At 49.0% G+C, this 20,674-nt stretch overlaps 1 protein-coding gene across 1 annotated transcript in view; it reads right to left on the reverse strand.

Annotated features, from left to right (window-relative positions):
- npas3 (neuronal PAS domain protein 3) overlaps positions 1-11,888 on the reverse strand; it is a 50,071-nt gene extending 38,183 nt beyond the window's left edge. Inside the window, exons 1-2 of the mRNA XM_085931960.1 lie at positions 11,656-11,888; positions 1,433-1,537 (exon numbers count right to left, since the gene is read on the reverse strand). Coding sequence (XP_085788086.1) covers positions 1,433-1,537; positions 11,656-11,705 — 155 coding nt within the window. The 5' untranslated portion in view covers positions 11,706-11,888. The remainder of the gene's footprint in view (positions 1-1,432; positions 1,538-11,655) is intronic.
- Between the last annotated feature and the right edge of the window lie 8,786 nt (positions 11,889-20,674).

Here is a 20,674-nt window from a genome sequence, read left to right on the forward strand (position 1 = left end):
CAGGCTAGCCCGGTGCTGGCTTGACTCTCCTGCTGACCGCGCAAACTTAACTGACATGCGCATGAGGAGGTGTGTTTGACTTGGGCTTCGTCAGACCAACTTGTCACGTCCGAGGGGCCGCATTCGTCCCGCGCGAGCGTGCATTTAAAACGCGCTGAAGGTACGTCGTAAAGTTGGGCCTGGTGACTTGATGGCGTTTTAAAGAGCTTGACGCAGAGTGCATGCGTGCACGCGCCGGCTCATCATAAAGCTCTGCGAGCTGTGTCGCACTTGTCGACCAGGAAGTAAGATGTGTGTTTTGTGGCGCGCACGCAGGCAGCTAGCATGACAGGAAGGTCGGCTGCCGGGATCAAGGTTTAAGCTGCCGTTGCAGGTCAAACGGCCTGTGCGTCATGTGACGGGAATGCAGATTTACCGTCGGGTTGAAGGTAATGTTGCAAAGCCTGGCAACTTTGCCGTTACTGTGTTGCGTTCAAACGTCATCGGTCACTCGTTTCAAGCTCAAGATATTACAAGGGGAAATCAATGATGAAATATTACAGGAAATCTGACAAGAGAAAGAATATTGCCAAACGGCGGGCAGACGTCGGCGTTTGCTCTTGCAGGGCCTGCAGCGCCACAGCAGCACCAATTAGTTTGGCAAGAGCGTGGCAACAACACACCTTTGGCCTCCAACACGCATCGCAGAGAAGACAGAACATGGAGATGGAGCCACCAAAACAACAACATTGATGGCGACGCACCTGCCGTGGCAAAAACTGAGGCTAATGAGGGGAAAAAAAACAAACAGGCAAGGCTCAAGCCAACACCTGTAAAACTGTTGGGGTCTTGAGAGGGAGGCAACTTCAAACAAACTGGGCACATGCCATGATGACTTTGCAATCAGACAAACGAGCGCGCTTTGGCTTTTTGTGAGTGACGTCAATCCATTATTAACGCGCTTGCTGGCAGACGCTCAAATGTTGGGAAATACAAAGACGGAGGAAAAAAAAGAACAAAAACATCTCTTTGGGGGGTACTATGGCCGCGACAACCTGGGAGTAGGAACTGGGTTCTGAGCGGCGCCATCAAATAGAGCAAGTTGCCTTATGTGGAAAACGCAAGTTCGTGTGTGTGTGTGTGCGTGTGGCGTTAAGCCGGCCCTCTAATGAGCTAATAACTGCCGCCGTCTTCTTTTAGCTGCGCCTGACTCGACACAAATCCTCCTTTTATTTCACATCTGCCACACACACACTCACACACAAGCCATGTCATACTCATACGTGCTATGATACTCCAAATCCCTTTTCTCTGTGCCTTCCAAGTTGGTGGACAACACAGTGTTGCAACTGCTAGCAAGTTGGCTAGCAGTTGCGGGCGCCGTGCACATCAACAGTAGCATTGGTCGGTGTGGGCGTCATTACGGCCGCTGTTATGGCATGTGGGCGGTTACCATGGCGACGAGGTATGCTGCTGTCCTGTGGCCAGGTGAAGGCTCTTGGGTCGGGCAGCGGAGCAGCTGCCCGCCGCGTTGGCCGGACGTTCCCAGTAGGGGTCACTGTGAAACACACAAAAAGAAGATGAAGATGAAGCTATTTGGACTGGAGCAAGTCCCCACAGCAAGAATGAGAATAAGAATGTTCATGTAGGAAATCTGCAAATCAGCTGGTCACAATGATGTCACAGTCTTATCGCATGAGCCAATGAGGGGTTAGGGTGAAAGCGACATCACGTCAGAATGATTTTGCAAAATCCAAATGGCGTGATGTGACACGGCAAAAGGCAAAATGAAAGTTTCCGACACCGTTTTCAAGAAGAAGCCTGTTGACTTTCTACACACTCGCTTTCCAAGCGGGGGGTGTTGGGCCATGTAAATAAATAGCAATTGGGCCCCCCCCCCCATCGGAGAATGGACAGGCAGGGGGTCGTCCAAAGAAGCGTTTAAGGTGCAGGCCGGCGGTGTGTTTGATGTTTGCAGCCTCCCACCCGGCGCCTCGAGAGCAGCGTGAGAGCGAGCGTGTCGGCCACTGCATCGAGTCAATCAAACGCTCCTCGTGTCTTCGCCAAAGGTTAGACGAGGAAGAGGAAGGGAGAGGAAGAAGAAAAACGCAGGGCAATCTTGGCCAGCCCTTCCATCGCACATGCTAAAGGTGTCGGCTTGCCAATCGGGCACACAAGAAGAAGAATTCTTGATAATAGTAAGCTATATCCAGATTTTGTTTTCAAGTTGGCGATGAATTTCAGCCTTGCAAGTGATGAACGTCGCCAATTAATTGGGCTTTGGCAAGTCGCGGCCTTGGACGATCAGACGCCTCTGCGGCCACGGCAGCTTCCCAAAATCGAAAGGCGGCAAAAGTGACAAGTCTTTGTTTTGTCCTATAAACAAAGACTTCCTGTCACGTGACTTTCAAAATAAAAGCTAGAACTCAACCAGACAAGAAATAGAATGGCAACGCCCCGCCCGGCCAACTGTGTCGCAATGACCTCTGCGACTACGCACGCACGCACACACAAACACATCAGGCACTTTTTTAATCAAGCGGTGTCCAATTAGTGGCTAACGATATAAAAGCTTTGTGCTACGACAACAAGTCGAGATGACAGTCACACTGCGGCCCAATAATTCACTTTCCGCGTGTGCATTTGTGTGTCACAGGAAAGGCAGCGTGCGTGTCGCTGTGCATGTGTGTGCGTGCGTGCGCGTGTGTTGATGTATATCAAGCCTATTTAGCTGCACACATTGAGGCAGAGTGCCCTGAGTCTCCATTACAAGGACAATATTTCCTGTCATATCTGATTTGTGAGAGGAGGGGGGAGGGGGTGACAGCAGAGGGAGGGGGCAAAGAGAGAGAGGAAGTGGGGGAGGGGGCATGTCAGTGTGCAACAGAATGGAGAACAAAATTGAGAGAAGGAAGGAAGGAAGGAAGGAAGGAAGGAAGGAAGGAAGGAAGGAAGGAAGGAAGGAAGGAAGGAAGGAAGGAAGGAAGGAAGGAAGGAAGGAAGGAAGGAAGGAAGGAAGGAAGGAAGGAAGGAAGGAAACTTTTCTGCAATTCTTTGATTTAGTCTGATGAGTCCAAAGTGGCAATTGTATGACTTTTCACTGCAACAAGGTGAGCATACGACATCATGAAAGAGTGCTGCAAATTCTAGCGTATGACATCATCACCAAGTGACGTGAGAAAGTGAAAGCAGAATGGTGGACACGTCTTGCTTTTGCCCGTAATTCCTTGTTGAGGTGGAGGGTAAATAATGACCGACCGCTGCGGCGCAGATAAAACCAATCGTACTTGAAAAGAAAAGCGCAAGCGTGTGTCAATACAATATATATGCTAATCACGCCTTTAGCGACCGTGCGCATTTCATTACAAGTAAAACACTCAAACGGGTACAAAGAAAAACTCTGGCGCTGCCACCATCAAGGTCGTTCAGTCGCCGTCCCACGCTGCTTTGGAGAAGGACAATGTCAGGCCGTCGGCCGCAAGAGGCGCTTGGGTTGACCGCCTGCAATGCGCACGGCGCCGTGCTCGTTCGTTCGCCTCCCGTCCGACTTTTCTCCTCCCATAGCGCAATAGCTTAAACTTTTGATTGAGCTCAGCTCATGCTCATGTTAATTGCTAATAACAGCACAACGGCAGCGTATGTCAGCTGTGTGTGCGTGTGTGGTGGAATCGTGTTCCACACATGCTGGCTAATACACTCTATTTATCCCAAAAGGTGAAAAAAAACAAAGTGCAGACTCTATGGAATTTGCCTGCATTCACAACTCAACGCAAATGAGCAAACGCACACACATGCACAAAACACACACACAGGAAGCATGGCAATCCCCATGAATATTTATGGCATCCTTTGCAGAGAAACATTGATAAGCTGGATCTTGGGAAATTAATGCTGACTTGATTTTTTTTCCCTAAAGTGCATTAAAGCAAAAAAAAAATGAAAGGAATGAAATAATTGAACATTTGTTTATTGTATACACAGCCACGCCCATTTATATATATATATATATATATATATATATATATATATATATATATATATATATATATATATATATATATATATATATATATAATATTAAAATGACTATAAAAATTCTGCGATTTTGGTTCAAAATGATACAAAACTATATAGTCATTGTATCATAGTCATATACAGTATATATATATATATATATATATATATATAATATATATATATATATATATATATATATATATATATATATATATATATATATATATATATATATATATATATATATATATAATATATATATATATATAATATTAAAATGACTATAAAAATTCTGCGATTTTGGTTCAAAATGATACAAAACTACTGAAATTAAAAGGAAAATGACTTTATAATAAAAACTATTGAATTTGTTTTTTCCCCTCTTCATGATGGCAGGGGAGGCATGCATGCTGGAGCCTGAACCGGTTGCCAGCCTGAACCAGCCCGGAGAAAACCCACGCGGGCACAGGGAGAACATGCAAACTACACACAGGGAGGCTCCGAGGTCGAATTGAACCGGCACCCTCCTAACTGTGAGGTGGACGTGTTAACCAGTGATGCATATATAAAGTTTGTCGCATTGTTGTTGTGCAGTCAACAAGTGATTTTCATTAGCGATAGCGCCTCCCACAAATCAAAACGTGTTGCCGCTGGCTTGCCGATCCTTTCATTTCCTGTCGTGCAAGTGCGAAGGATTGCGAGCGTGGTGGTGGGAAGGGATAAAGGTGGCAGCGGCCGGGAGGAAGACGAAGACGATGAGGAAGATTAGGAGGAGGCGGTGCTGCAAATTAGGCCGACGGCCGACACAAAAGGTCGCTGCGGCTTGTTCGGCGGAGATCTCACACACGTCCAAGATACAAAAACAGTCACGTCGACAACGATGTCGCTCTGCGTGGCCCGTTGCCACAGCGACCACCATTCGGCTGCAGGATAGCGGTCGCGCGTTAAGGACGTGACGCGGACCTCGATTTGATTAAGAAACAGGTCCCCACAAAGGAAAGAGAAGGCTGCAATCGAAAATACATCCATCTTTTGAAAAAAAAATTCGTAATGTATTTTTCTTTTCCCAAAATAAAAGAGTTTCAAAAAAGGTACATTTTTTCAGGAAGGGCTACATATTTTGCCTGCAGGCCGTCTTTTCATGCCAACTTTTGTTTCTTTTGACTTTCTTTTGACTCGTCCCACTTCTGATCTGGCCCAAATGACAACGCAAATGGCAATTCATTCACGTTGGAGCAGAATTGTCCATCATTTTCCTAAAACACCGCGTCGAGTCACTGGCAAAATTTTATGGCCAATGTCAAATATTGACAAAGAATATCACAAAGGGGGCGGCTCGGTGGCGCAGTGGGTAGCACGTCCGCCTCACGATTCCACCTCCGGCCCTCCCTGTGTGGAGTTTGCATGTTCTCCCCGTGTCCGCGTGGGTTTTCTCCGGGCACTCCGGTTTCCTCCCACATCCCAAAAACATGCTTGATAGGCCGATTGAGCACTCCAAATTGTCCCTAGGTGTGAGTGCGAGTGCGAATGGTTGTTCGTCTCTGTGTGCCCTGCCATTGGTTGGTAACCGGTTCAGGGTGTCCCCCGCCTACTGCCCGATGACGGCTGGGATAGGCTCCAGCACGCCCGCGACCCCCGTGGGGACTAAGCGGTTCAGAAAATGAATGAATGAATGAATGAATGAATGAATGAATATCACAAAGCCAACGGAAAAGGACAGAAATGGCGTTGGAATGATGTCACCCAGGCACGCACGCATGCTACCGGCCAGCCGGCTTTTGGATCAAGCTGTATTTTGCGCTTCTTCAAAGACTTGGATGGGGTGGAGCTCATTTGGCAGATGTTGTCAACGCCCATGAAGGCTTTGCTGGCTCTGCGAAGTTTGGCAGCAAATCATTCATTCACTTATCATCAGTGGCATCAAGCGCTTCTCCTTGCTCACGAAGGCCCGCCCCAGCTGACTTCCAACAGCAAATCAAAAGTCCGGCGCCCGGTGGGGGAAAGTGAGGACAAGATGCAGTGCAGCTAGAGAGGCACAGGAGAGAGGCAGGAGAGGCTAAAGAGCTAGCCTTGTGCAGCTAGTGCAACGCAAAGGCGTATTTTCCCACCGTTTGCCCTTAGCCCCCGCTCGCCTCTTAACAGAGTCGTCAGTGTAATTGCCAGCAAAGCGGCAGAGCACAAAGCGCAACACGCACTTGAAGGGTGCCGGGGGGGGCTAAGCGAGGGGGTGGGAAAGGCGGGGGGGTTACGAAGGAGAAGAAAATGATGGCGGCAAAGGGGGTTTGACGCTGGGAGGGAGAGTAGTAAATTGTTCAGTTTTTGCGGGTAATCTAAATGCTAACTAGAGGCAATTTATCAGCACAATGGATTCCCAAGTATTTGTTCAAATAACGGGGGATTTGTCGGACGGACGGCGCCATGATGGCGGCCAGATTAGGACGACGGCGACCAAAGAGCGAGCAAGGCAGCTGTGGTGGGAAACAGAGATGGCAAGAATTGTGCAAACAAGAGCAGATGACGCCCTCCCAATCACGCCTGTCGGAGACGCCGCGCCTGCTGCGGTCGCATGCACATTTAAAAGGTGCTTTGCCCGTCACAAGCGGGTCTCCGAAGTGACCAAATCAAAGCAGAGGCCCCAAAAAGGAAACCAGAGAAGGTGGGAGGGGACAAAAAGGGCAACTATGTGAAACAAGATCTTTCTCCGTTTTTGGAACGACTTCTATGCGAAGCTAAAGCTAAACATTTGGACAAACGAGTGAACACAAAATGGCGTTGACATTCAACTAAAAGTTAAAAAATTGATTTCTTAGTCTCGATGATTATGTAGCGGCCACTCAGCAGAGCTCAGATATGCAAATCAACACTTTTCAAAAAGGAGCTTGGCTCGTTTCATCCTAGAGTGCGATGCTGATCGCTGACAACACGCGTGCCTACGTAGGAACGCCGGCACCTGTATGCCGGCACGCATCCTATGTGTGCATGGACCGCTCGTTGGAAATTTACAGGTTTAGGCAAACGGGGCGTATTGGAGTATTATTCAATTGAAGCCATTTTGCACAAATAAAATGTTGGAAAAAACAGCAGAGCTAGCCTAATGATGCAAATACTTTTTACTCACAAACATAAACAACAGCTAGACCTACGAGCAAAACTAATGATGCTAAGCAAACAACACAGTTTACTTGCAATTCACAGACATGCTAACAATAACAACAAACATGCTAACAACGGTAATGATGCTAACAATGTTAATGATCTTAGTTCAGCATCTTAGTTAACAGCACATTTTTTGAGAAATAATACATAGTCACCCCCCCGCCCCCACACACACACTCAGGTACAAAATGGTCACGTGACAAGTTTCCGCCTCAGGTACGAAATGGTCATGTGACAAGTTCCCGCCTTTCCGGGCAGTATAAAACAAGCTGACAACCTGGAGACAGAAGTTGTTGTTTCATCTACTGCCGTGCCTTGTGTATTGACCGCCATTAAACAACCCAAGAGCTTGCCAATAAAAGAACCAACTCTAAACTCCACACCTTTGCTTTCCTGGCTCAACAACGGCCGTCCCTCCCGCACAACTTTGACGCAACAGTGTCAAAGTGCAAGTGTCACCCTGAGGTGTCAGCGGTCTCCATAGACACGTTAGGTGGGCAAGAGGAAGAGAAAGCGCAATCATTCCGTCTCTCCAAGGAGTTTCCGTGCATCAGTCCGCGTGACATCACCTGGCAAGGCTCACTTTTTAGGTACAGCTTGTCACGGTAGCCGTTGCCAAGGTAACAAGTGGCCGATTGACAGGCTAGAGTGGAAATTGAGGCTCACGGACCCCACCCACAAACAATTGCTGCTTACGTCAGCGGTGACGGCCGTTGAGCGCGCTCGATTAGTGCGCTTTAAAAGGCAAATCGGAGAGCTACAAAGAGGAAGTAAAGTCAACGTTGGCATGCCTAGATTGGCATGCTATTTTCCACCGCGGCCCTTAAAGCCAGAAACGTGAACTTTCATACCTCCAAACAGGAAACACAAGGACGAACATGAGCGCCAAAACGCGCAGCTCACGTTAGCTCCCAACGCTGGCCATCTTGACAGTCCGTATGAAGGATGAACGTTATTAAAATGTAAATAAACAGCCGCCAAACTTACACCGGGCTCTTATCTGGGCCGGGAAAATAAATAAATAAATAAATAAATAATTTGCCTCTCCTCACCGCTGCACACACGCGCGCATGCATATATACGCGCAACCATACAAGCACACACACACACGAGTCATCGAAGAAATGCGTCTGAGTGCAACAAGTGCATGAAAACGGAAATGGCAAAATCACATACTTGTACCTCTTAAGAGTACACGCACGGCAACGCAGATCTTGCTAACATATGTCAAGGATGCTGATAGACTGAAGGACAAACACACACAGATGAGAGCATATTTGCGGGTGTGCATGAGTGCGCGCGCGCGCGCGTCACCGTAAGCTCGGGCCACTATCGCTAAAACGATTACGGCGCGCTATTTGTCACGTGAATGTTGGCAACATATAGCTCGACATTTCATTTAGCACGATGGGGGGCATTGTGTGTGCATTGTGTCTGCCATTAACCCACATACATAAGAAGCCCCAATGGAAGGAAGGAAGGAAAAAGAATGACCTGAAGAAAGAGAGGGACAGATGTAATTGAAAGAGAACGAGAAAAGGCAAAGTGCATGTGTGTGTGTGTGTGTGTGTGTGTGTGTGTGTGTGTGTGTGTGTGTGTGCGCGCTCGTCATCCATCCTTACATCAGCCAAGCGAAAGCAAACAAATTTGATTCTGCACAAGCAACACTTGAACGGATTTTGGGCTGCATGAACGAGAATGAGACATTTTGTTGGTTTTGCTCAAATTTGAGCAAGGACATCAATTCATGTGATCTGGAAGGCTAAGCTAACACTGCGCTAATGAGGCTGCTGCTATATTCTTACCAAACCTGATGCTAGCACTAGCGCCAAAGCGCTTCACTCAACTCGTTTTACGTTTAACCTTTGCAAAGTTGAGATGAGTGCGTGTGTGTGTGTCGACGACACGTGTTGTTTTGCGCTAAATGTCACCAGTGTCACCTTAGTCATTTGGAGTTCAAATGTCAGCTCTGCATTCACAACTTGAATACATCCAAACTTTTGGGGGAGAGGGTGGGGATTCACAAGGTGGCGTGACAGCAGATGGGACAAGGCGCGTCTCCAATAAGGTCACGTACACATGGACTGCGGCCGTGTACAGAACGGAGGGGCGTTAAATGACATCCAGGAGATGGACGGAGGCCAAATGACGTCAAGCCTGGATTGGGAAGCTTCCAATCAAAATGGCCGACTTCCTGTTCAAGTTTGGCTTTTCTGAGACTTTTTTTGGACTGCATCAAGTTGTAAATTTTGTGCGCATTTGTGTCAGGCTTCATGTGTTCTACGTTTGCAAAGAGCGCAAGGGCGGCAGCACGAGGGTGACGGCGCGAGGGCAGCGGCAACGAGAGAGGTGGCGGCGGAGGGTTGCAGCGGCGGCAGAGGGTTGCAACGGTGGAGGAGGGTCGCGGCGGTGGCGCTTCAATCGCGTGGCAATCGTAAACTTGTATTGCAAGCAGTGACGCGTTCACTTGGAAGGAAGGAAGGAAGGAAGGAAGGAAGGAAGGAAGGAAGGAAGGAAGGAAGGAAGGAAGGAAGGAAGGAAGGAAGGAAGGAAGGAAGGAAGGAAACAGGAAGAAGGAAAGCTACGACAAGCCGAGGATCCGAGGAAGATGGCCAAGGCTTGTGCGTGTGATGATCATTTGCTGTTGCTATGGTTACGGCTGTATGGGCTAACTGGCGAGTAAGTGACGGCCACCTTTGGGCACAGCAGCCATTGGTCAATGAATCGACACTCGACAGCTCATCAAATTCATTGACCATTGGGGGGGGGGGGGGGGGGGGTTGCTTTGTATCCAAAATCAGACATTGGGAAACCAATCAATAAAGCGAGTTGCTGCCCTTGCCGTTTCGAGTTGTGACAGCGGGCGGCAATGTTTCGGGCATTCGTTTTACTTCTTACGGCTGCTGACACAAAAGAAAATTTGAAAGCATTTTTGGGAAATAACTAATGTTACGTTTTGCACCCAACAATGCTTGACGCACGACTTGTGCCACATTTTGAAACATCTTGGGGTTTCTAGAAATGATGAGGTCCAAACACCCAAAGTCAAATGTTGCCAACTTTTGCCCGTCGTGATCTAAAAGCCCGGCGTGCCATGAAAAAAGCGCAAGTGTCCAACTAAGCACTTAGGTTGTAGTCGAGCGCCACCCAAAGGTGAAGGATGCTAACATTCAGATTTCAAGGTACATACCGATTTTCACATAGCAAATCTGAGAAAAGACAGAAAGCGCATGAGAAAGCGTACTTGTTTGGAATTCTTTTGCTCCTCCCCTGTCTTGTTTTGTTGCTGACGACTCAACAGTGCACAATTGGCTTAGACATTGGGCGAGAGGCATAGGCAGCCATGCAGCCGCCGCAATGCTGTCTGTGCCAGCCACACGCGTCGTGGCAGCACACGGTGCAGCGGTGGGCAAGCGAGTCACGCTAGCTGATGGATCCGCCTCAGCAATCATCTTAGCTGAAATCATGATCAGCCACACACGCGCAAACATTCGCACACGCAACCAATCAGCAGTCATGTGCTAGCACTGCCCCCCCGTATTGACTCACACTCGCACGCATTTGCGTTATCGTTATTTCATGGAGGTACAACGATTGCTCGATTCGCTTCATCGGCGACGACCGGATGAGTAATTGACGACTATTTGAATGATTGGAGAATTTCTTTGTTGCTCTTTGCAATTTCACAGATTTCTCCATTTTTGCAAAAGACAAATTATTTGGGTTTTGTTTTTCAAAAGTAGACATTTTTGCTGACATCAACTTATGTTTCGCACTCTCAATTGAATATAATGTCGTGTTGATAATTAGAAGCCTGGAAATTAACATTTGTATCCCATTCATCACTCTAAAACAGAACAGAGAGTTCAATCGATAAAAAGAATCGTTAGTTGCTGCTCTGAAGCTACGACTCGGACCACAAATCTGACTTTTTTCATTAGCAATATTTATATTTATGTACATGTTTTTTTATGTTACACATCTTGACCCCTTTTTTTTTTTTTTTTACACCTGAAAGGAAGCGCTTCAGTCATTAAAAGGTGCAATCGCTGGATCAGGTTGAGGAAAGCATCACAATAACTGCCCCAACAATAAGACGTCATCATTGTCAAACGAGCATGTGAGCAACAAGTAACAACTTGAGTTAGAGGGGAGGGGAAGGAAAGACTCAATTCGTCTTATTTATGAATTAACCAAAAAGGCCACGAAAGTCAACACGTGTCACATTCAACAGAGCAACAACAGCTTTTGAAGACGAATCAGTGACGTTCGAGCGCGCTCACATAATCTCCTCTCAGGTGCCTTTGCGTGCATGCGCTGCTATATAAAACTTCATGCGGATGCAAGCATTGCCGAGCAGGCGCGTGTACGCGGGCCTGTTGCTCAGACAGCACGCGCACGCGTACACTGCCAACACATGTACGCGTGCGCGCGCGCGCGCCGACGGCCACGGAGGCACGCGCCTAAATAGTCTCACGCATGCTCATGCATCGCTTGCTTTACCGTTGTGTGCGCGCGTGCTCGTGCTGGATGGTGGTCTTGGTGGGCGCCATGTTCCCGGTGGTTGTCGTCGCGGGGTGGGGGCTTGGGGTTCGCGAGGTGGAGGGGGGGGGCGCCTGCTCAAGCTTCTCCTCTCAGACGTCGGCAGCAGCGCCAATGCGTCACGGCAGCGGCCGTGCAAGACAAAGCCATGTTCCCGTGCACGCGCGTGCACTCGGCGGGCTGCATGCCGAGCGAGGCGAGGGGTCCCCCGCCAAGCGCCTCCGTCGTCCGCGCGCCGCGTCAATCACAGCCGCGGCGGAGCTCCGAGCCTGCCGAGATTTCTCCCAAGCGCAGAATCGGGACGACAAGCCAAATCAAGAAAAAACACGACACCCCCGCCCCCCCCCCCAAAGAAAAACAAGTGGACGACACGCCGATGGGCAGTCGGGGAGCGGCGTGTCCCCCTCCCCTCCAATTCTTCTTCCCCTGGCGGTGTTTTCTCTCCCGCCCGCCCGCCTGCGTGCCGCAGACACGCCGCTCGCCTCGTGCGTGTGCAAGCCTAAATGCATGCTATAGCGTGCGTGGAAGCACGCACGTGCACGTTCACTTTGTTTAATTCCCCGCGTGGCGTCTTACAGGTTGCATCCAATGTCAGCACAATGTGGGGGCGCGTTGAAGGATTTTGGATGACTCGCTTGTAAATTTCACATGCACTCTCACGAAGTTTCCGCTCGCTATTCATTGAACCTGTTGGTGAGTTGAAATGCGAAAGAAGGGTTTAGTGGAAACATGGGGCGGGCTAATAGTTTGGAGCAAAAGCATTAGCACTGCTGAAAAGAGCACCCTTGCATATTTGTAATCCTCTAAAAGCGATGATGCTCCATGGCGGGTCAATGTGTGCAGACACCAAATCATTGTCGGTTAGGAAAATTGCACAGCGCGCGCGGGCCACTTCTCAAATGAACACAGAGCAATGGAAAGGGAACAGCTCATCTCATTCTGTTAGTGTAGCGTAGCGTAGCTTTGTGTGATGAGGAGTCTTTCCCTGGCTTGCTCCATGACGACCTCTCAAGGTCAAAGGAGCCTTAGTTGGCGAGGTGCCAAGCAGGCCGCGGGAGGAACACCAAAAAATGAAGCCGTCTAAAGTTGACCAAAATGTTGACCAAAAAAAAAGCTTGCCCAATCACTACAAAACACTAAATCCTACGCGGCCAGAGAAGGAATTGTATTACACAGACCGCAAGGTTGACTGGAGGGCTGAAACGATGAATCAGGTGCTCCCTCCCTCATCACCGTGGAGGAGATCATTCAGAAAAAAAAAACAATAGAGTTGATGGTGAAAAAACAATGATGGGAACTACTTCCTAATCATGCTAACACGATTTTTATATTGTGGACATCGTTGACTGAAATGATCAGTTGAGTGCTCCGATTACTGTCAAAGAAAAAGTATATGGCATATTATATTACCGTATTGGCACGAATATAAGACAGTGTTTTTTGCATTAAAATAAGACTAAAAAAGTGGGGGTCGTCTTACATTTGAGTTCTAGACATTATACTCATTCACAACGCTAGATGACGCCAGATATCTTTAAAGCAAATGCTGAACTTAACTCCCCAGGCCAAAGCGAACAAATACAAATAAAAATAGCAGTAGCACGAAGAAGAAAAATAAAAAATAGCGCTAAGAAAGAAAAGAGAAGAAAATAAGAGAGTTTGCATGATTTTATTGCAATGTTTTTCCTTATTCAGATTTGTTTCAAGACTACAATTACAGTTGGACTTCACTTTGATGGTTAATGCAGTTATTGCAATTTTGTTGTTTTATCACAGTAGATTGGTGTATTTACATTTCAAAAACCAGAAGCCATTCATTTACAAATGGGATTGCACTTTAGTTTACATATTTAAATGTTCAGATATGAAGATGTGACAGACAGTTTTTGTATGATTTGAATGTGACAAAATAAGATGCTTTTTCTCTCAAACATATTGTTATAATCATTTGTTTCAGATGTACTGTAATTATCTTCTGTATAAAAATTAAATTTTGTGTTCAAAAAGTCTTTATCAAACTTGAGTCTTGAAAAAGAGGGGGTCATCTTATTATCAGGGTTGTCTTATATTCAGGCCAATACGGTATTTGAACCCGAGGACACAATCAATCGAGTTACTTTACTGAAACAGGATTTTTAGGTAGCAAACGATATAGTCGACTGAAACGATTAATCGAGTGTGCCCTAATCACTGTAAGGAAAGTTTGTGGAATGAAGCTGAATCATTCGCCAAATTATTATTTTTTTTATTGGATTGGGCCAACGTTAATGACGTCTTTGCAGTTCAACTAAGCAAACAACAACTGAATAAACTCGGGCTGCAGCTGTTTAATAAGCCATTAGGTGACTATCTTTTACAATTCATCAATGAATCTGAAAATTGGCATAAATGTTTGTCATTATTTTCCAAACTTAAAGCTGATGATTGCAAACATCTCACAGACAGAAAAATGATAGTGGACGATGACACGGTCAACGGCCGCACCTCCGCTAGCCAGGATTTGCATTCATTTGCTTCAAAACTGCCCAAACAAAACATGGGGGGGGGGATAACGTGGCTGGGGCGCTATCTTGTGGCGTCTCATTGCAAAGCAACTGTGTTTAAGTGAGGGAGGTGCTTCATTTACTCTATGCTGCCTGACATCATATCCACACCAAGTTTTTAGTGTACGATAGTGAGACTGAGAGAGAGAGAGAGAGAGAGAGAGAGAGAGAGAGAGAGAGAGAGAGAGAGAGAATGAGAATGAGAATGAGAATGAGAATGAGAATGAGAATGAGAATGACAGACAGACAGACAGACAGACAGACAGACAGACAGACAGACAGACAGACTGACTGACTGACTGACTGACTGACTGACTGACTGACTGACTGACTGACTGACTGACTGACTGACTGACTGACTGAGACAGACATAGAGACAGAGAGCAGGAGAGATTTCCAAAGCAGCCTTTGTATGTCCACGTCACGGGCCGGATTGGAAGGCCCACAGGGAGCGCTCGACTAGGTTGCCACCGTGCCTATGTTCCCGCCGCTTTGGCATCAAGGAGCAAATCTGTCCCGGTCGGCCGCATTTAAATAACGTTAGCGCCCACCAGGGGTCTCGTTGGGGGGATCCGCCACTGATCGATGTCTCCCCACCCCAGAGCTGTTGCACTTCAGTTGTCTCAGAAATACCTGAACGAGTGTGTGAGAGTATGCGTGGGTATTTGTCACCCCCCCCCCCCCCCCCCCACAGTGTGCGATGATTAGGAAAAAAAACAACCCACTGTGCGGGACCAGCATGCAATCATTCACTGTGCAAGCGCAGGCAGGAGAGGAAAGAAACGTTGGAGAAGGAAGCTAGGAAGGAGCTGACGGGACGTGCTGCTGCTGTGCGGTGCACCTCCCTCCAGCGTCCTGCGAGGGTGGAGTGACGAGCAAAACCAGTCAAGTGCAACAAAAAGCTAAAAGAGGAGCTTTCAAAAACTACCCAAAAACTGGTGGCGACCCGGAGAGGGCCCAAAATGAACTTTTTCCCCGCAAAGCCGTACGACGACGCAAGGGCGCTCCCATTCCAAAGACATCATCGAACTTTGCTGACACTCGCACCTCCTTCGATCAACAACCGTGCACTTGCCTCGAACCGTTTGCAAAGCGGCGAGTGGAGCCTAAACGTGATTGCACAGGTGCACCGCAACTCGAGTTCTGCGGGTGCTCGGCAGTTCGGCAAGCAGCGTCGCGGCCTTAATTTAGAAAAAGAGCCACAGGTCACCTGCAGCCGGTTGCCCGCCTACCTTTGCTGGTAGCCCGACAGTCCCTGCAAGCTCTGCGGGCTTCCCTTGGTCGCCCCCGGCACCGGCATGCACCCCACCGGGACTCCGCCGTCACCCCCGGCGGCACCAGCCGACGCCGTCACCTGCACACTGAAGTCTGGGAAGATCCGGATCATGGTGCCTGCCGCCTTGGAACAAGGGGCGAGCGAGCACACAACCGCCGCCTTCGCTTCTCTCGATCTTCTTCTTCAAAGTTCCTACGGAGCTGTGGAAGTCCGGATCATGGTCACGGTCCCAGAACAAGCGATGAAGAGGATAAAAGTGCCTTAGAGAATGAAGGAGCGACAAATGATGACCGAGGGGCTACAAATGTTCCGGTTGCTGTAGTTGTTGTCGTCTCGTGGTCCGGCCCGCGTCTGTGTTTACATGCCGACGGAAACAGCTGGTGTGCAGCCATCCTCCCTGCCGAGTGGCCGCCGGTCCGTCCGCAAGATGCGAGCGGCGCCAATACGCGGGAGCTCTGCAGCGCGACGATACGTCGATGTTGTGCACGCCCGCGCGCGCGCGCGCGCTCATGTGCGCGTATGTGTGACGGAATGTCGTGCACGCGCGCTCAGAGAGAGAGAGCGCCAGTGATGACGCTGCTGGTTCACGTGCAGCCAAGATTGACCCGAAGCCTTTAGTCTAATTTTGAAAAGGTCACCACGGGAACGAGACCAATTAAATAGCTTTGTTGGAGTTATGTCATGCGAAAGTCATGTGGCGAGCATGTCACAGGTGATCGATGTAGCACGTATACCACGTGACGTATGGAAGTCGTGAATCATACAAGGACGGAACCAAGTCACGTAGAGGAGTGGGTGTACTTTAAACCGTTTCTCTGAACTCTAGTGCAGTCACTATAAAACGAGGGGCGTGATTTGAAATAAGCGCCACCTTTGAGGTGGCTTATGCTTTGTTGGCCAAAATGTCCTTGTCCGATTTCCGGTGCTTCTGCGCAAAGTCAACTCCATGTGACAAACACTAAACGGCGGATTCCAAAACGGCATGAAACAAATCGAAGCGGCACCTAAGAGTCGAGCGCATTTGTCAGGCTGGAACGTGCATGCAAGAAGCGGATTCGACAGCTTGCGTTCAAAAAGGAAAACCTTCCAAACTTTGTTGCCATCACTCACACACGTTGATCTCACCGCGCAATCATGAAAAAAAACAAAAACAAATTGATGCCACTGCAATCGCCTGCAAGCGGACAATGAAGATGTCCAAAGGCGTTACCGTGACGACAAGGACGAGCGGGAGGGGCGTCACGTTGAATCAAGCGCCGGCTTAATATTTGATGAACATTTGGCCACTCGGACGCTTGATGGATGAGGTCGGCCGGCCGGGGGTCAAAGTTGTGAGCGGAGCCCGACTCGCTTTCCCGCCGCCGTAATGAAAGCCCGGACGTGAGAGCGACGCCTGCGCGACCGCGAGTGATGAATGAACTGCTCTCGACAATTACGCACGGAGCCGGGTGACGCGCGCGCACGCACGCACGCGAGCTCGCATATCTTTGGTGCTCATGCAAATGATTGATAATGGACATTAACTCATGTCGTTATCTCTGTTGTAGCCCACAGGCACACAGACTCACGAGTCTTCAAATATTGACACACCCTTCAAAATGCTGCGTTCTAAGCAACCCAATTGGGAGTAAAAGTTAGAACCAATTTCTAAGGTTGTTTTTTATCAAACAACCCATTTTTGGTACAGAAGAACCCAACAAACTGGGTTTTTTGGGACCCAACTCCATGGGCCGCTACAATTTTTAAACTAGCACTGTACACACACACACACACACACACACACACATTCACACACACACATTCACACACAGACACGCACACACAATGAGACCCACTTTACCAAACTTGCCACGACACACACGCTCACACGTGCACGCACACTTTCAATTTGCAAGTGATTGATAATAGACATCAATTTATGTCTGTCTCCGTCTCTCGGTCTTTGTAGCGCGCGGGCGCACACACGTGCGTGTGTGCACAGGCTCTCTCAGTCGCGCATAGGCGGCATGATGATTGATGGCGCCGTCACGGTGTTGCTCGGACGGCGCCGTCATCTTCATTTAGCGTTTTTTTTTTGGCCTTTCGGACGCCGCGCTGCACCTCGCCATCTTTGCATCAAATTGTTTTTAAATGTCTTCGGATGGCTGCTCGGACCAATTAATTACAATCATGACGATGCGCCGGAGGGCCAGACAATGGCCGCCCCTCGCGCAAACGTAGTCAACTGATGTTTTTTTTTCCAGACGCAACAGTGTCGAGACAGTGTGAATGAAACGCTCACCTCAGAGTGCTCCAAAAGGGTGTGCAGAGAACATGAACTCTGACCTTGTGTCCAGCTGAGTCGGCAGCCTGTCGGTGCGCCGCAGGCCAGGACGAAGTCCACTTGTCCGTGGCGTCGGCTGGCAAGGCAAACGCTTGAGGACGAGTTGAAAAATAACACAAAGGCAGATGTGTGAGTCCGTTAGCTGAGGAGCATCATTTGTAAACATTTGCGCTAACGGTAAAACTAAGGGTAACGACTAATATTAACATGTGAGACAAGATCCTTCCCGCCTTCAATCTACTTCATGTTCTCTCTCTGTCTCTGTCCATCCATCTACCAGTCGTCTGCCTGTCTGTCTGCCCCTCTGTCCGTCCACCATTGTGTCTGTCAGTTGGTCCGTCCATGTTGGTCAACGTTGGCAGGCGACTCGCATGAGAATCCTTTAGCAGACAGCTAACATGAGTGCACACAAGTGAGCCGCTCATATAGGCCAGTGCTAGTAAGTATTTAACATGGACAAATATTAGCCACCTTAACTCACATGACTGAACTGCAGGAAAGAGCTCGCATTTCAAGCAGCTAATATTTGCAGCCAAAAATGAGCGCATAAGAGAGAACCTCAGCAAACAGCTGACTTTACTACACCAAATGTTAGCAAGTAGCATCTATTAGTAATCAGTAGAAGATACGAAGACATTTTGGCCGATGCTGAGGATCTCACATCAGCAAACAACAACCAACATTTATGAGATGACGCCGCAAGCCTAATAAAGTGCATCAGCAATGCGAAGCTAACATAGGTAGATGCTAACGGGGTTTGGAAAGACTTGCTTATGTGTAAGGACAATGAGGTCATTGGACTTCCAGAATGCTGAAAGATAAGCTGAAGCAAGTCACATACATGTTCAAGACAGAAAATGGAGGGTGGAAAATGGTCCTGCCCCTGCTACTTTTTCCCTCACTTCCTGTTTGAAACCACCTGTGACAACTGCTCCTGTTTGTGTATCAATGAAGCTAATTGTGTCGCGTTTTTTTGAAGCCATCCCAAAACAGCAGCAAAGCAATCTATGTGCACATTTGAATGCAAAGCAAACTTCATGAGGGGCCAAACACAAGTAGGCCATGCATGTGAAAATGCGCATGACCGTGGCTGGCATGACGGTCCTCTTGGCATGTCCGAGGATTTGTTACCAAGAGGAAGTCCTCTGTTCCAATTACAGGGGAATCACACTCCTCAGCCTCCCTGGTAAGGTCTATTCAGGGGTGCTGGAGAGGAGGATCCGTCGGGAGGTCGAACCTCGGATTCAGGAGGAGCAGTGTGGCTTTTGTCCTGGCCGTGGAACAGTGGACCAGCTCTACACCCTCGGCAGGATCCTCGAGGGTGCATGGGAGTTCGCCCAACCAGTCCACATGTGTTTTGTGGACTTGGAGAAGGCGTTCGACCGTGTCCCTCGGGAGGTTCTCTGGTGGGTGCTTCGGGAGTACGGGGTGCCGAGCCAACTGATAAGGGCGGTTCGGTCCCTGTATCACCGATGCCAGAGTTTGGTCCGCATTTCCGGCAGTAAGTCGGATTCGTTCCCAGTGAGGGTTGGACTCCGCCAAGGCTGCCCTTTGTCACCGATTCTGTTCATAATTTTTACGGACAGAATTTCTAGGCGCAGCCGAGGCGTTGAGGGGGTCCGGTTTGGGGACCTCAGCATCGCGTCACTGCTTTTTGCAGATGACGTGGTGCTGTTGGCTTCTTCAGTCCGTGATCTCCAGCTCTCACTGGAGCGGTTCGCAGCCGAGTGTGAAGCGGTCGGGATGAGGGTCAGCACCTCCAAATCCGAGTCCATGGTCCTCGGTCGGAAAAGGGTGGAATGCCCTCTCCGGATCGGGGATGAGATCCTGCCCCAAGTGGAGGAGTTCAAGTATCTTGGGGTCTTGTTCACGAGTGAGGGCAGGATGGAGCGCGAGACCGGTCCGTCGTGGTGAAGAGAAAGCTGAGCCAAATGGCAAAGCTCTCGATTTACCGGTCGATCTACGCTACTACCCTCACTTATGGTAACGAGCTATAGGTCGTGACCGAAAGAACGAGATCCAGGATACAAGCGGCTGAAATGAGTTTCCTCCACAGGGTGTCCGGGCTCTCCCTTAGAGATAGGGTGAGAAGCTCGGTCATCCGGGAGAGACTAGGAGTAGAGCCGCTGCTCCTCCACGTTGAGAGGAGCCAGATGAGGTGGCTCGGGCATCTCATCAGGATGCCTCCTGGACGCCTCCCTGGGGAGGTGTTCCGGGCATGTCCCACCGGTAGGAGACCCCGGGGTCGACCCAGGACGCGCTGGAGAGACTACGTCTCTGGGCTGGCCTGGGAACGCCTTGGGATCCCCCGGGATGAGCTGGAGGAAGTGGCTGGGGAGAGGGAGGTCTGGGAGTCCCTCCTAAAGCTGCTGCCCCCGCAACGCGACCCTGGATAAGCGGAAGAAGATGAAGAAGATGAAGTCCATTTTGCTCTGTCCTTCAATTGGGACACTGTTAAAATACGCATCAAACACGTCTTTTATCATCATCCACCCATTTTCTGAACCACTTTACCCCCACAAGGGCCGCGAGTTTGCTGGAGCCTATCCCATCATTCCCATCATCGTCATCACCATTCTCATCATCATCACCATCCTGGTGGCGACCTCATGACGAGGATGGAAAACGTCCAACCACGGCGCGAGGAGGCGGCAAAGTGGATGTGATTGAGGACAGGACAAGAATATTTGCAGTTAAGCCAGAGTTGATGAATCGATTTTTATCTTAATTGGCATGGTGTCGAGCGTTGCGTGACAGGGAGCCCCCAAAAAACCACAAACGGCGAGTGATGACAATTGCGAGTGTTTATTGAGGATGCGCATCGCCAAGCACGTCTCT

This window comes from Syngnathus leptorhynchus, chromosome 15, assembly GCF_054491065.1.
Source record: "Syngnathus leptorhynchus isolate UIUO chromosome 15, UIUO_Slep, whole genome shotgun sequence".
NCBI classification, from domain to species: Eukaryota; Metazoa; Chordata; class Actinopteri; order Syngnathiformes; family Syngnathidae; genus Syngnathus; species Syngnathus leptorhynchus.